At 37.0% G+C, this 14,923-nt stretch overlaps 1 protein-coding gene across 2 annotated transcripts in view; it reads left to right on the top strand.

Annotated features, from left to right (window-relative positions):
- Positions 1-14,829, top strand: part of CCDC73 (coiled-coil domain containing 73) — a 234,870-nt gene extending 220,041 nt beyond the window's left edge. For both annotated transcript variants that reach the window (XM_055356532.2, XM_055356533.2), the window contains 4 exons: positions 841-1,030; positions 2,029-3,549; positions 5,710-5,843; positions 14,382-14,829. In XM_055356532.2, the coding sequence (XP_055212507.1) occupies positions 841-1,030; positions 2,029-3,549; positions 5,710-5,843; positions 14,382-14,588 (2,052 nt within the window). In that variant the 3' untranslated portion in view covers positions 14,589-14,829. The remainder of the gene's footprint in view (positions 1-840; positions 1,031-2,028; positions 3,550-5,709; positions 5,844-14,381) is intronic.
- Positions 14,830-14,923: the final 94 nt, after the last annotated feature.

The following is a 14,923-nucleotide window of genomic DNA, read 5'->3' as shown; positions in this document are numbered from 1 at the left end:
TCATGTATGTTTAGCTAACACCTTCTCCAAGAAACCTTCCTTGACTCCCAAAAGCAGGGACAGGACTATTCCTGCATGTGCCCATAGTAACCTGCATTTATCCCTATCAGAGCACTTACCACGTCCTATTAAAGTTGCCTGTTACTTATTTTCTTGTCTTCCTACCAGACTGTAAGTTTTTTGAGGACAGGGGCTGTATTTTGTTCATCATTGTATCCCAAAGCCTAGTACAGTGCTTCACATGTAACATGTGCTCAATATATAGGGGAAGAAAAAGCATGTTGGACTGATTCGCTGTTTTAAGGATACATAAAAATACTGCTTCACCTGGCATGGTGGTGAGCACCTGTAGTCCCAGTTACTTAGGAGGCTGAGGCAGGAGGATAGTGTGGGCCCAGAATTTTGAGGCTTGTAGTGCACTATGATCGCACCTGTGAATAGCCACTGCACTCCAGCCTGGGCAACATAGCAAGAACTCATCTCTTAAAAAAATAAACTACTGCTCAAAACAATTTGCCTGCCATGTCTATCTTGTTTTTAGTAATGGGGTGGTTCTTCTATTACATATAATGTGGTATTATATAATAATGTGGTATGCATGTTTGAAAATGTATAAAGATCTCCATTTTGCTTAAATATGATAGACTATATAAAATGAATGTAAAGTGATATCGTTATAAAGAGTATGGTATATTAAACTTACTAAAAAATCATTTGACTTTCAAATAGAAATTGCTGAATGGTTGAACTGAAACACAGATTCCACATTTATCACATTTGCTCAAATGTTTTATACTTGTAGGCAATGTTTTTAAAAGAATCTCTTCCATTTTACACTAGAATGTTCCAGAAGTAAATAATGAAAACAGTGAAATGTCAACTGAAAAATCAGAAAACACCATTATACAGAAATATAATACTGAGCAAGAAATAAGGGAAGAAAATATGGAGAATTTTTGTTCAGATACTGAATACAGAGAAAAAGAAGAAAAAAAAGAAGGCTCATTTATAGAGGAAATAATTATAGATGGTAACCTTAAAATTATATTGATATTTTCTAATTTGTATGTTGATATTTACAGTAAATATTTTTGGGAAAATTACATTCTGCCTCCCGTCTTCATGACTTATTCCTAGTCTGTTTGGATTCTGGTTTCTTCCTTCACTGTTTTGCTGAGAATGTTCTTGGAGTCACCAGTAACCTTCTGATGACCAGACCTAGGGCATTTTTCTTAATTCAGATAACCTTTCTGTAACCATTGGAATAATTTATTAATTCTTCCATCTTGAAAAAGTGTTGTTTAAAGATGATACTGATTGGAGGTGTTCAAACCCAGGCTGAACAACCACTTGGTGGAGATGTTGTAGAGAGAATGACTGGACTTCTAAAAAGTCCTTCAAAAACCTGAAATTTATATTCTAGGTTAACTATACTAAAAAGTTGAAATCTTTGTTAGAATATAGATGAATAAAATTAATGTCTTGATTAAGTAGATATTCTATATACTTGTCCAAAACTATTCAAGAATTTAAAAATATTCACTGGGTAATGAATAAAAGTGATGATTGTCAGTCCTGAAGAAGCCAGCTAGCAATTTCTAGATACTGCTGGACCTAGGTAGTAATAGAAATTAGAGTGTAATCTGTTAGGATAAATTAATTTTTATCAGCTATGTATTTATGTGGAATTGTACTAAGTGTCCTAAATGAAGCAAATAGACTAGAAAAATAAACCATTTTTTAATACCTCAACTTACTTTCCGTTTACACAACCAAAAATACTTTGCTATTATGAAATTAAAGTTTAATATGGGTAAAGCCAAATATTTAGCATGCTAAAGATATACTTGGTATAATAAAGGGAACCCAGTATTTAGGTAATATTGATGTCATTGTTTGTATAATTATTGACCCATAAAATATTTAAGGTTAATAAATATGTTTTTATAAAAATAGGTGATAAATATGTCTTATGAAATCAGCCTTTAGTGTATAATATAAAATTTTACTGTGTTCCGATCATGACAGATTTACAGCTTTTTGAAAAAAGCTTCAAGAATGAAATTGATACTGTTGTTTCTCAGGATGAAAATCAAAGTGAAATCTCCTTAAGCAAAACCCTCTCCTTAGATAAAGAAGTAATTAGTCAAGGACAAACCTCGAATGTTACGGACAACAGAAAATCAGTTACTACAGAAATAAAAGACAAGATATGCTTGGAAAAAGACAATGGATGTACAGAATTTAAATCACCAAATAATCATTTTGTAGCGATAGATACAGCAATAGAAACAGAAAAAATACATCTAGAAAGAACCAGAGGATTAGATGTTCACCATACAGATGTAAATCTGGAGGTTGAAAATAACAAAACATCATTTAACAGTATTTTAAATGAGACAGCACACAATACATATCACAATAATAATAAAGATGTTTCTGAAAATGAGCCATTCAAACAATTCAGATTGCTTCCAGGGACTCGAGAACATGCTCTAGAGAAGGAAATTACAAATAGTGACCAAACCAAAGCAGATTTGGACTCATCTCTAGATATAAAAAAAAATCCTGTTCCATGTCAGAAATATAGTTTACAGAATTCAAGTAATGTTATGTTAGATGATAAACAATGTAAAATAAAACAAATACAACTGTTAACTAAAAAAAGTGAGTGCAGCATATTACTTTCTAAACAAACTTCAGATTTTCTGCAAGTCTGTAATGATACTTTAGAGAAACCTGAACTAACTGTTCCCTGTGATATAGTAATCGACCACCACGTTTCATATGCTGCTTTTAGTGCTAATTCAAAAGTACTTCTGAAGAACTCAGATAAAAATGTTCATAGTGTGTCTATGTTGGTGAAACCTAACTCAAGCCCTGGGGGAAAAACTATGTGGAAAAATATGAGTGATATGCAAAACAGTCAATTTAATAACTGTTTGGGATACTTAGAAAACACTAATGTGAACATTTCCCATCTTCATCTTAACAATGAGAATAGTCATGCTTCACAAGCCAAAGATGTGAAAACTGCTGTTCACATGAAAACTTGCACAGAAACAGAGTTTTCCAATAAAAAGAATCAGATGGATGAGAATCAGGTAACTGAAGCCACAAAAAATGACCTCTTCCTTTTTGTGAGCATTAATGAAAGACAGCATACATTGTTAAATAATACAGAGAAAACAGAATCATTAAATGACATCGTTTCAGGAAAAATGTTCAGTGAAGGACAGCTGGAGGAATCACATTCATTTCACATAAAGCCATCTGGAGATTTAGTAAACAGAAGCGGAAGGTCAACCTTTGATCTTTCAACTTCAGATAAAAAAACTGAGAAAACTCCAGTATACATGAATTTTTCAGACCCCGGTCCGTGGTCAAAAGTAAATCACATTGAAAGTCAAACAGCGAGCACTTCGACCCCTCGCATTTCTTTGTTGCTGAAGGAGAGACCACTAGATCCATCAGAAAACAAAAAGATCATTTCAATGGCTCTTTGTAAAAATATTGATGTGGATGATGTTGGAAAGGATATTGGACCAGGTAAGGAAACAAAGTAATGTTTTAATTCTTAAAATATTTTTCTACTTATTCTTGATAAATGTGTACAGTCATATTTTGTAAATTTTGTTTTAAAAGTTTGTCTTATTTTAAATTAGGAACAACTTAATATTCTTTTGTTTTTAACTTTTAGAGCAAATACAGTGAAGTAGTTAAGGCTTCTGCCAAGTGTGAATATTTATTGCTCTTCTTTCTATATGCTCTTCATTCATCCTTAAAAACTTCCTTCCCTCAGAACATTTTAGTTTCTCTCCTATGTTGTCTTTCTTTGCCCAATTTTCTCTCCCTTTCCTTAATTTTTCTATTTTTATCTGTCCCTTCACCCACACCAGAAATCTGGCTCTTCCTTCTGTTTTATAAGTAATAATGAGGCATAACATTAATATATTTCCTATGACCAGTATTTGTCAGTTGAAAACACTTTAAATTGAATCCCTTAACATATATTCATGCATTCAGATGTTAAAGAGAATAGAGAGATTGTTCTGTTCTTAAAAACTGCCATATGAAATGGCATAATGTCCAAGTTTTATTTTAAAATACTCCAGAAAAGAATGGGGGGAGAGGTAAATGGATGAAATACATATGACTTAATATTGATGGGTATCGAAGTACATGGCTGTCTATGTTTTTGTTTTGTTTTTTGTTTTATTTATTTATTATTTTTTTGAGATAGAGTCTTGCTCTGTCACCCAGCCTGGACTGCAGTGGTGTGATCATAGCTCACTGCAACTTTAACCTCCCAGGCTGAAGGAATCCTCCCACTTCAGCCTCCTGAGCAGCTGGGAGTACAGACATGTCACTGCACCCAGCTAATTTTTAAAATTTTTTGTAGAGACAGGTCTCACTTTGTTGCCGAGGCTGGTGTTGAACTTCTGGGCTCAAGTGATCCTCCTGCCTCAGCCTCCCAAATTGCTGGGAGCCACCACACCTGGCCTGAAAATTTTTCACAGTATTTAAAAATAAAAACATACTAGATTATCATGAATTGGTGCTGTATAAATGTAAATTGAAAATAAAAAGCAGTATTTAAGAAGTATGATCATGAGGAAAATGGTTTTTTAATTGTTTTTATTTTTGGGACAGCATGTTTTCTTTTAATAGCAATCTCATAGTCAAAAGTTGCTAAGGTTGTTAAAGGCATTCTTATATTTTAAGGGAACTTTGTGGATTTAACATTGTGCACTTAGACACCTTAAAAAGATGCAGATTCCAAGGATAGCTTTTGTATGGCCCTCAGATTTAACCGGCTTCTTTTAAAAAGGAAATTGAGAAAAATTTAAAGAGACTATTTGGTGATTAAAAACAAAAACATATCTTGTTTACTACTACCAATGGGAAATAATGTAGGCGAAAATCAAATAACCAAAACACTGTATAACCTCATTTCCCAAACTGCAATTTTTTTAAGGTCACAAAATATATTACTTAAGATTCCATTAACTTTTAATTAGGTATTGCTTTAGGTGCTGGTCTAAAACTCTACCATTTTTTTTTGAAGTCCTTTCTTGTAATTAAATTTCAGTGATATGTAAGATACAAAGGGTGATATCTAAAATTCTGTAGAAATTCAACTTGTAAAATACTCTTAAATATGCCATCAGTATCTTTTAACCTTCATAATTTACATACTTCTCTAACTCATTTCTATTAATTTATTAAAGCCCAATGTGAACCCTTCTAAACAGCCCTTTGTTGGACTTCTCACTGTGGCCAATTTCTTTAAATAGTTTATAAATCTGATATGTAGTTGGTTCTGACTTTTTCCATTAATCTGAGTTGGTAAAATGTTCACTATACAAATGCTTACATGTGTGGGAAATACAGTAACCAGGGGAATAATGATAACATTTTATGAGTTATTTTGTTTTAGAAGGTATTTATACCATTTCTTTCACTGCTTTTAATGTGGAATTACAGTAATCAGGTTTTAGAAAGTAGCAATAATAAAATCTTGTTTGTTTTCAGAAATGAAATGCCTAATTTAAGAGCAAAGTCTAGGACAACTGCAAAATATTCAACATTAAAATAGAAATTTGTTGCTTTTTAAATACAAAAGCATAGGATCAGAAACAAGTTCAGTCACTAAAATGAGTACCTAGAGAAAAATTCAGTTGTTGCCATTTCCTCTTTATCAATCAGATACTACCAGCATTAACAGAGTTGCTGACACTTTGAATAACTGGAGTATCCATCCAGATCCCAAGGGAGAACCCAGTGAAGAGAAGAATGCAATTGCAAAGACTTTTTATGATTCCTCTTTTCCCACAGAACATGTAAGTCAATTAAAAATATTGCCGAGCAGACCTTAGTGAGCTAATTCTACAGATATGTGTAGAACTGTACGCATCTGGATGCTTTAAGACCTAACTGATCTCCAAAATAATATCAAGAGGGCAACATGGCACCATTTTTCACAATTAAGGTTGATAGAAAACAGCAGGAAAAAGTCACAGTGTATAAATCAAATAGATACAATCCAGCCTGTTTGGGGAAGGAGAGTGTGAGGCATCGGATATGTACTTCTATTTTTTACTCATCTAAATTTGGAAATAGTGGTATTTGAGCATTTAAAATTTTATGTTAATAAAAGGTTATGTCTAAAAGTAAGCTAATCAAGTCCAATTGTTTTTAATAATCCTTAAGTTAATTTACATTATTTTTGGAAACTGAGATGGAAAGAATTTAAAACTATTTCAATTAGAACACGTGTGAAAGGATCAAGTATCCATGTGATACTGTATGGATATATGTATTAAAGTATTTGTAGAAATTATATGGCTTCCAGGAGTCTATTTGTCATATGGAAAGCAACTAACTATAGCAGGAAGGTTATCTGGTTAAATGTGTAAGTTTTATATCATAGTGTGTAGAACTTTTAGCAAGAAAAAGGTTGTAGTGTTCAAACTATTAAACAACTTTCTCTTTAGCACATACAAAATGAATATTATAGTACTAACACATCCTTAACAAATAACAGCTTTTAACAATGTATTTTATTTTCCTTTCTAAATAGGAGAAACCTCAAGTGAGATAGTATAACTCTTCTGGGAGAGTTGAGACAAAAATCAGGAACTATCCTTGATATGGTTTGGCTTTGTCCCCACCCAAATCTCATTTTGAATTGTCACTCCCACAGTTCCCATGTGTCATGGGAGGGACCCAGTGGGAGGTAATTGAATCATGGGGGCGGGTCTTTCCTGTGCTGTTCTCATGATAGTGAATAAATCCCACAAGATCTGATGGTTTTAAAAATGGGAGTTTCCCTGCACAAGCTCTCTTCTCTCTTGCTGCCACCATGTAAGAACTGCCTTTTGCTGGCCAGGTGCAGTGGCTCATGCCTGTAATCCCAGCACTTTGGGAGGCTGAGGTGGGCGGATCATGAGGTCAGGAGATCGAGACCATCCTGGCTGACACGGTGAAACCCTGTCTCTACTAAAAATACAAAAAAAAAAAAAAAAAAAAAATTAGCTGGGCTTGGTGACAGGCACCTGTAGACCTAGCTACTCAGAAGCTGAGGCAGGAGAATGGCGTGAATCCAGGAGGTGGAGCTTGCAGTGAGCCGAGATCACGCCACTGCACTCCAGCCTGGGCGACAGAGCGAGACTCCATCTCAAAAAAAATAAAAAAATTGCCTTTGCCTTCCACCATGATTATGAGGCCTCCCCAGCCACATGGAACTGTAAATCCATTAAACCTGTTTTTCTTCCCAGTCTTGGGTATGTCTTTATCAGCAGTGTGAAAATAAACTAATACAGTAAATTGGTACCAGGAGCAGAGTGTTGCTGAAAAGATACCCAAAAATGTGGAAACAACTTTGGAACTGGGTAACAGGCCAAGGTTGGAACAGTTTGGAGGGCTCAGAAGACAGGAAAATGTGGGAAAATTTGGAACTCCCTAGAGACTTGTTGAATGGCTTTGACCAAAATGTTGACAATGATATGGACGATGAAATCCAGTCTGAGGTAATCTCAGATGGAAATGAGGAATTTGTTGAGAACTGGAGCAAAGGTGACTTGTTATGTTTTGGTAAAGAAATTGGTAGCCACATTTTCTTAATCCAGTCTATCATTGTTGGACATTTGGGTTGGTTCCAAGTCTTTGCTATTGTGAATAATGCCGCAATAAACATACGTGTGCATGTGTCTTTATAGCAGCATGATTTATAGTCCTTTGGGTATATACCCAGTAATGGGATGGCTGGGTCAAATGGTATTTCTAGTTCTAGATCCCTGAGGAATCGCCACACTGACTTCCACAATGGTTGAACTAGTTTACAGTCCCACCAACAGTGTAAAAGTGTTCCTATTTCTCCACATCCTCTCCAGCACCTGTTGTTTCCTGACTTTTTAATGATTGCCATTCTAACTGGTGTGAGATGATATCTCATAGTGGTGAAAATGTGGCACATATACACCATGGAATACTATGCAGCCATAAAAAATGATGAGTTCATGTCCTTTGTAGGGACATGGATGAAATTGGAAACCATCATTCTCAGTAAACTATCGCAAGAACAAAAAACCAAACACCGCATATTCTCACTCATAGGTGGGAATTGAACAATGAGATCACATGGACACAGGAAGGGGAATATCACACTCTGGGGACTGTTGTGGGGTGGGGGGAGGGGGGAGGGATAGCATTGGGAGATATACCTAATGCTAGATGACGAGTTAGTGGGTGCAGCGCACCAGCATGGCACATGTATACATATGTAACTAACCTGCACAATGTGCACATGTACCCTAAAACTTAAAGTATAATAAAAAAAAAAAAAAAGAAATTGGTAGCATTTTGCCCCTGTCCTAGAGATTTGTGGAACTTTGAACTTGAGAGAGATGATTTAGGGTATCTGGCAGAAGAAATTTCTAAGCAGCAAAGCATTCAAGAGGTGACTTGGGCACTGTTAAAGCCATTCAGTTTTATAAGGGAAACAGCATAAAAGTTTGGAAAATTTGCAGCCTGAACAATATGATAGAAAAGAAAATCCCATTTTCTGAGGAGAAATTCAAGCTGGCTGTGAAATATGCATAAGTAACAAGGAGCTGAATATTAATCTCCAAGACAATGGGGAAAATGTCTCCAGGGCAAGTCAGAGGTCTTCACGGCAGCCCTTCCCATCACAAGCCCAGAAGCCTATGAGGAAAAAATGGTTTTGTGGGCTGGGCTCAGGGTCCCTGTGCTGTGTGCAGCTTAGGGACTTGGTGCCCTGCATCCCAGCCACTCCAGCCATGATAAAAAGGAGCCAAGTCACAGCTCGGGCCATTGCTTCAGAGGGTACAAGCCCCAAGCCTTGGCAGCTTCCATGTGGTGTTGAACCTGCGAGTACACAGAAGTCAAGAATTGAGGTTTGGGAATCTCTACTTGATTTCAAAGGATGTATGGAAATGCCTGGATGTCCAGGCAGAAGTTTGCTGCAGGGGCGGGGCTCTCATGGAGAACCTCTGCTAGGGCACTGTGGAAGAGAAATGTGGGGTCAGAGCCCCCATATAGAGTCCCTACTGGGGTGCTGGCTAGTGGAGCTATGAGAAGAGGGCCACCATCCTCTAGACCCCATAATGGTAGATCCACCAACAGCTTGCACTGTGCATCTGGAAAAGCCACAGACAATGTCAGTCCTTGAAAGTGGCCAGGAGGGAGGCTGTACCCTGCAAAGCCACAGGGGTGTGGAGCTGCCCAAGGCCATAAGAACCCACCTCTTGCATTAGCGTGACCTGGCAGCCATGCTGGATTTTGGACTTTCACAGGGCCTGTAGACCCTTTGTTTTGGCCAATTTCTCCCATTTGGAACGGCTGTGTTTACCCAATGCCTGTACCCCACCCCTCCTTGTATCTAGGAAGTAACTGACTTGCTTTTGATTTTACTGGCTTATAGGTGGAAGGGACTTGCCTTGTCTCAGATGAGACTTTGGACTTTTGAGTTAATGCTGAAATAAGACTTTGGGGGAGTGTTGGGAAGGCATGATTGGTTTTGAAATGTGAGGATATGAGATTTGGGAGGGGCCAGGGGCAGAATGATATGGTTTGGCTGTGTCCCCACCCAAATCTCATCTTGAATTACAATTGGTCTCACAATTCCCACGTGTTGTGGGAGGAACCTGGTGGGAGGTAATAGAATCGTGGGGGCCGGTCTTTCCTGTGCTGTTCTTGTGATAGTGAAATATTCTTGTGATAGTGAATAAGTCTCATGAGATCAGATGGCTTTAAAAGTGGGAGTTTCCCTGCACAAGCTCTCTTTTGCTGCCACCATGTAAGAATTACCTTTCGTCTTCCGCCATGATTATGAGGCCTCCCCAGTCATGTGAAACTGTAAGTCCGTTAAACCTATCTTTTTTTTCCAGTCTCCAGTATCTTTATTAGTGGCATGAGAACGGACTAATACACCCTTTTCACTCTTTCCTAATTGAGCTGATAAGCAACAGTATAGTTTCCACTTGGTGTATGTGTGTATCATTAAAATATGGTGACTAAAGGGCAGTAACTCTGGCATTGGAAAATCTAAGTTTTAACCTTGCCCAACTGGTTACGTCATAGAATCAAAACAAACATGAAGCTTGAGGGCATCAAAGCTAAACATCCATTTCTAATTAGGGTGAATCCTTAACCCTTATAAGATAGCTGTTCTACTTTCAAACAGTGGAAATTTCACATCTCACTTGAAAGCCCATTTTTATAAATAATAGGGGAGTTCTTTTTGTCTAATTCCTAATGTTCTATCTGCAACTAATGTTGCGTTTAAGAATTTATTTTTGGCTGGGCGTGGCGGGCTCACGCCTGTAATCCCAGCACTTTGGCCAAGGTGGGCGGATCACAAGGTCAGGAGTTTGAGACCAGCCTGGCCAATATGGTGAAACCAGGTCTCTACTAAAAATACAAAAACTGTCTGGGTGTGGTGGCAGGCACCTGTAGTCCCAGCTACTCGGGAGGCTGAAGTTGCAGTGAGCCGAGATTGTGCCACTGCACTCCAGTCTGGGTGACAGAGTGAGACAGAATCTCAAAAAAAAAAAAAAAAAAAAAGAATTTATTTTTATAGAATTTTTAACTTTTTCATTGGCAAGGTAATTTTTTTACAGATGAAACAGTGACATAAATGTGAAATAACTTTCCCGGGTCATTAAGACACAATATGTGGTGGACCTAGGCTAGATATTGTGGCTGTTAGTCAAATGCTATATTATACTTTCTTAACTTTCACAATAGAAAAAATGTTTCTTCTGAAAGATTGATGCATATAAAACAAACTCAATTCACTGGCTGAATAGACATTTTCTAAGTGCTTATTACTATGTGCCAAGTACTATGGTAAGCTTCATTGTCCCAGCTTAATGCTTGATTGCAAATTATCATGTAATGTGGGGCAAATTCAAAAGTAGATCTCCTTATAAATTTAATAGACCACAGTCACACCCATTCCTTTGCATATTGTAAAGGCTGTTTTGGCATGGCACTGAGAATTGAGCAGTTGTAAGAGGCCATTTGGCCCACAATGCTGAAAATATTTACTCTGGCACTTTTTGGAAAAAGTTTATCAACCTCTGTTATAAATGAATTTTATGAAGACTTATAGACAAAAAAAATAGTTTTATTTTTCAACATATTTTATGTACAGTCCACATCAATTCTGTTAAATTCAGGGAAGGTATTAAGTACCAATCCACTTTCTCTCTATGGGTCTGAAGTAACTTGAAAAGATGGTATGTTTTTCATTCTTGTTTTCAGCATTAGGTTGTTAGCCTACTGCAATCTTGATTATATCCAGGAATGAGGATGGAAAACCAGAGTAAGCAAAGCAAGCCACTTACTTTTTTTTTTTTTTTTAAATATCCAATGAATTAGATTCATTTAATTTTAAAATATAATCACAGGCAGAAATAAAAGGACTAGTACCAAGCTAGGGGAAATTTTTAGGCCAAAAATTAGATTTTGTAAGTCAGGCTGAAAGAGAAACAGGTGATAAATTTCTAAAAAGGATAGGAGACGAAAGAACGAAGATACAAGGCAATATATCTGACAACAGCTAGAACTAAAATTACTGCAGTAGGCTGCAGAACCCTCAGGTAAGTTAAACAGGACAAGTTTTGGTAAGTGCAAACATTAGCTAATCTACACTGTATCTTGTTTCTCTAAAGCCAATCCCTGCTCCTACCCCTCTCAGCAAGTGGGTAGTTAAGGGGAAAGAAACTAAAGCAAGTAAACGTGTCCTTCCTTTCCATCATCAAGATAAAAAAGTCAAAGAATCAGGATTTTAGGAAACTGTTAATTTGTACTTGGATGCCAAATACACCAAAATGAACCCAGCACTTTGATGGCAAAATAGGAAATATTTATGTACATTGTTATCCATTACTAGTTATTCTTTCCAGTAACAGCATCTGGGAACTAAAAGAAGCTAATGAGTAAACTGAAGCCCAGAAAAATTAAATGACTTGCCTAGGTTCTCTTAGCAGTCCTGTGCAGATACTTTTGGAAGAACAAAGCCAATCAGATAAATATGAACAAAGAATCACCCCAAAGATCAGAGGTAAAACTCTCTGAGGGGGACCAGTGGCTGACTATAGGATTTCAGCGAGGGAGCCAAACAGAGCAATCCAAAAGGAACACTCCTTAGGGAGCCGTGAACTTACCATTCTAAACATTTAAGTTCATTTAAAAAAAAAAAAAAAAAAAGTAATACGAGGTCGGGCACGGTGGCTCATGCCTGTAATCCCAACACTTTGGGAGGCCGAGGCAGGTGGATCATGAGGTCAGGCGTTCGAGACCAGCCTGGACAACATAGTGAAACCCTGTCTCTACTAAAAATACAAAAAATTAGCTGGGCATGGTGGTGGGTGCCTGTAATCCCAGCCACTCGGGAGGCTGAGGCAGAAGAATCGCTTGAACCTGGGAGGTGGAGGTTGCAGTGAGCTGAGATGGCGCCACTGCACTCCAGCCTGGGCGACAGTGCAAGACTCTGTCTCAAAAATAAAACAAAATAAACTTAGTACTACATAATCTAACACTGAAAATGACAATGTTACTAACAAACATGCCACTTTTACTGGTCAAATTGAAAAAGATTTTAATGTAAGGCAGTACGCAAAGATCTTCACAAAGATTTATGAACAAACGATAATCACTGCAGCCTAGTTAACAGCGACCATTTTCTTACAATTTAAATGTCCAGAAATAAATTGCAGAACACAGAATATGATGGAGCTATCCTCTTAACAGACTTAAGAACAGGAGGAAATGCTAAAAATATTTAACATAGCATATAAACCAATAAAAATGTGACCCCAGTATTTAAAAAGTGTATATAGAAAAGAGACCAGAAGATTTACACAAACTCTTTAATGGTGGTTGGGATCTTGGGTGATTTTAATGTAATTCTTATCCTGTTCCATATTTCTAAAATACAAGTGTATATCCCTTTCAACTAAAACACAACACAGTATGGCTCACTCCTGTAATCCTAGAACTTTGGGAGACTGAGATGGTCAGATCACTTGAGCCCAAGAGTTGAGAGAGACCAGCCTGGGCAACATGGCAAAAAATACAAAAATTACCTGGGTGTGGTGGCACATGCCTGTAGTCCGAGGTACTCAGGAGGTGAAGGTGGGAGGATCACCTGAATCCAGGGAGGTCAAGGCTGCAATGAGCTGTGATTGTGCCACCGCACTCCAGCCTAGGTGACAGGGTGAGACCCTATCTTAAAAGAAAGCCCACCATAATTGTTATTTTGAAAACAATTCAGTATTCCTTTTGTTTTATCTATTGTTTATTTTTGAGAGAGGGTCTCACTCTGTTGTCCAGGCTGGAGTGCAATGGCATGATCTTGGCTCATTGCAACCTTCACCTCCTGGGCTCAAATGATCCTTGCACCTCAGCCTTCCGAGGAGCTGGGACTACAGTCGCATGCCACCATGCCCAGCTAATTTTTGGTAGAGATGGGGTTTTGCCATGTTGCTCAGGCTAGTTTTCGACTCCTGAGCTCATGCAATCCACTCGCCTCAGTTTCCCAAAGTGCTGGGATTACAGGTATGAGTCACAGTGCCTGGCCCAGTATTCCTTTTGAAGAGAAAATTTTATCTGGGAATCTCTCAAAAACATCAAAGATTGTTTTGCATGAAATTAACTCGAATTAATTTTTGGTAGGGATAAACTCGAAACAAACATTCAGTAGTAGGAGATACATCAAACATCCATAAAAGGGAGTATTTTGCAGCCATAGACAATTGTTTTTAATGACCTAGGAAACTGCTCACAGAGGAAAATACATAAAATTCTATAGAATGATCAAATAGGCTAAAAATAGAAAAAAACGCTAGCAGCAAATAATACCAAAATGTCAACAAGCCTCTCTGGATAAGGGATTACTAATGATTTTTAGTTTCTTTCTACTTTACTCTATTTTCTAAATTTCCAGTAAGTATTTTAACATCAGAAAAGAACCTTAAAATGAAAAAGTTATTTAACACACTATTTTTAAAATTACCCAATACAGTGTCTTGAAAACATGCCAACTTCCAAATATCTCACTGCCCTTCCTGTTTCTTCAACAATGGTGTTCTGAAGCATGGGAGGAAACATGAAGTAGTAAAAGGCAGTTTTTGTACACTTTACTTCAGTTATGTATTAGAGATTTTGAAGATCTACCACATAAGCCTACACATTCCCATTGTATACTTTTCTGGTGCCAGAACTACTAAGGTAGTGGAAATCAGCCAAGAGATGGTGGTTTTACCACATACTCATAACTGCAGAGGCTTTACAGACTCTTTAAAGTCTTTTGTATAATTATTTCGAAGGTAAAATTAGTTTATCTTTCCCAGGTGAAAACAAAGCCTCTGATATCAACTCCACTACAAAGCCATTTGCAGGCAATCAAGACTAAAAATACTTCTGGTGATGATGACTGGCAGAGCCTCATTATGAATCAACTAAATAAAAGTGAAAATTTACTAAGTTTAGAAAATGACAACCAGCCAAAGAAAAGAAAAGCAGAAGAGACGTTGGAAAAAAACAACAGATTAAAATAATGTAGATAAGTGCTTTCAGTAGTGAAATTATGTAACTGAAATTCTGGTATAGTTTTTACTAGAATAAAACGACTGTTGTATTTAAAGCTCTACAGTTTGTCTTTGCTTTTCCAAGTTTTTCTAATGTGAAGAAATTGTATTACTCTACTTCTGTCTTCCCTCTGTATATTATCCTTTCTTTAAAGTACTCATTGCTTCTTTAATATCCTTTTTTAAAGAACAGAATTTATGTATTGTATGACAGACATTGTGACCCTTTGTAATTTATTACTTCATATCCTCTGGAGTTTGTGATTTTAGTATAAATTTGAGACAATAACTGTCCAGACAAGGCA

The sequence above is a fragment of the Gorilla gorilla genome, chromosome 9 (genome assembly GCF_029281585.2).
Source record: "Gorilla gorilla gorilla isolate KB3781 chromosome 9, NHGRI_mGorGor1-v2.1_pri, whole genome shotgun sequence".
In the NCBI taxonomy this organism is placed as follows: domain Eukaryota; kingdom Metazoa; phylum Chordata; class Mammalia; order Primates; family Hominidae; genus Gorilla; species Gorilla gorilla.
This window is presented reverse-complemented; position numbering and strand designations above follow the sequence as displayed.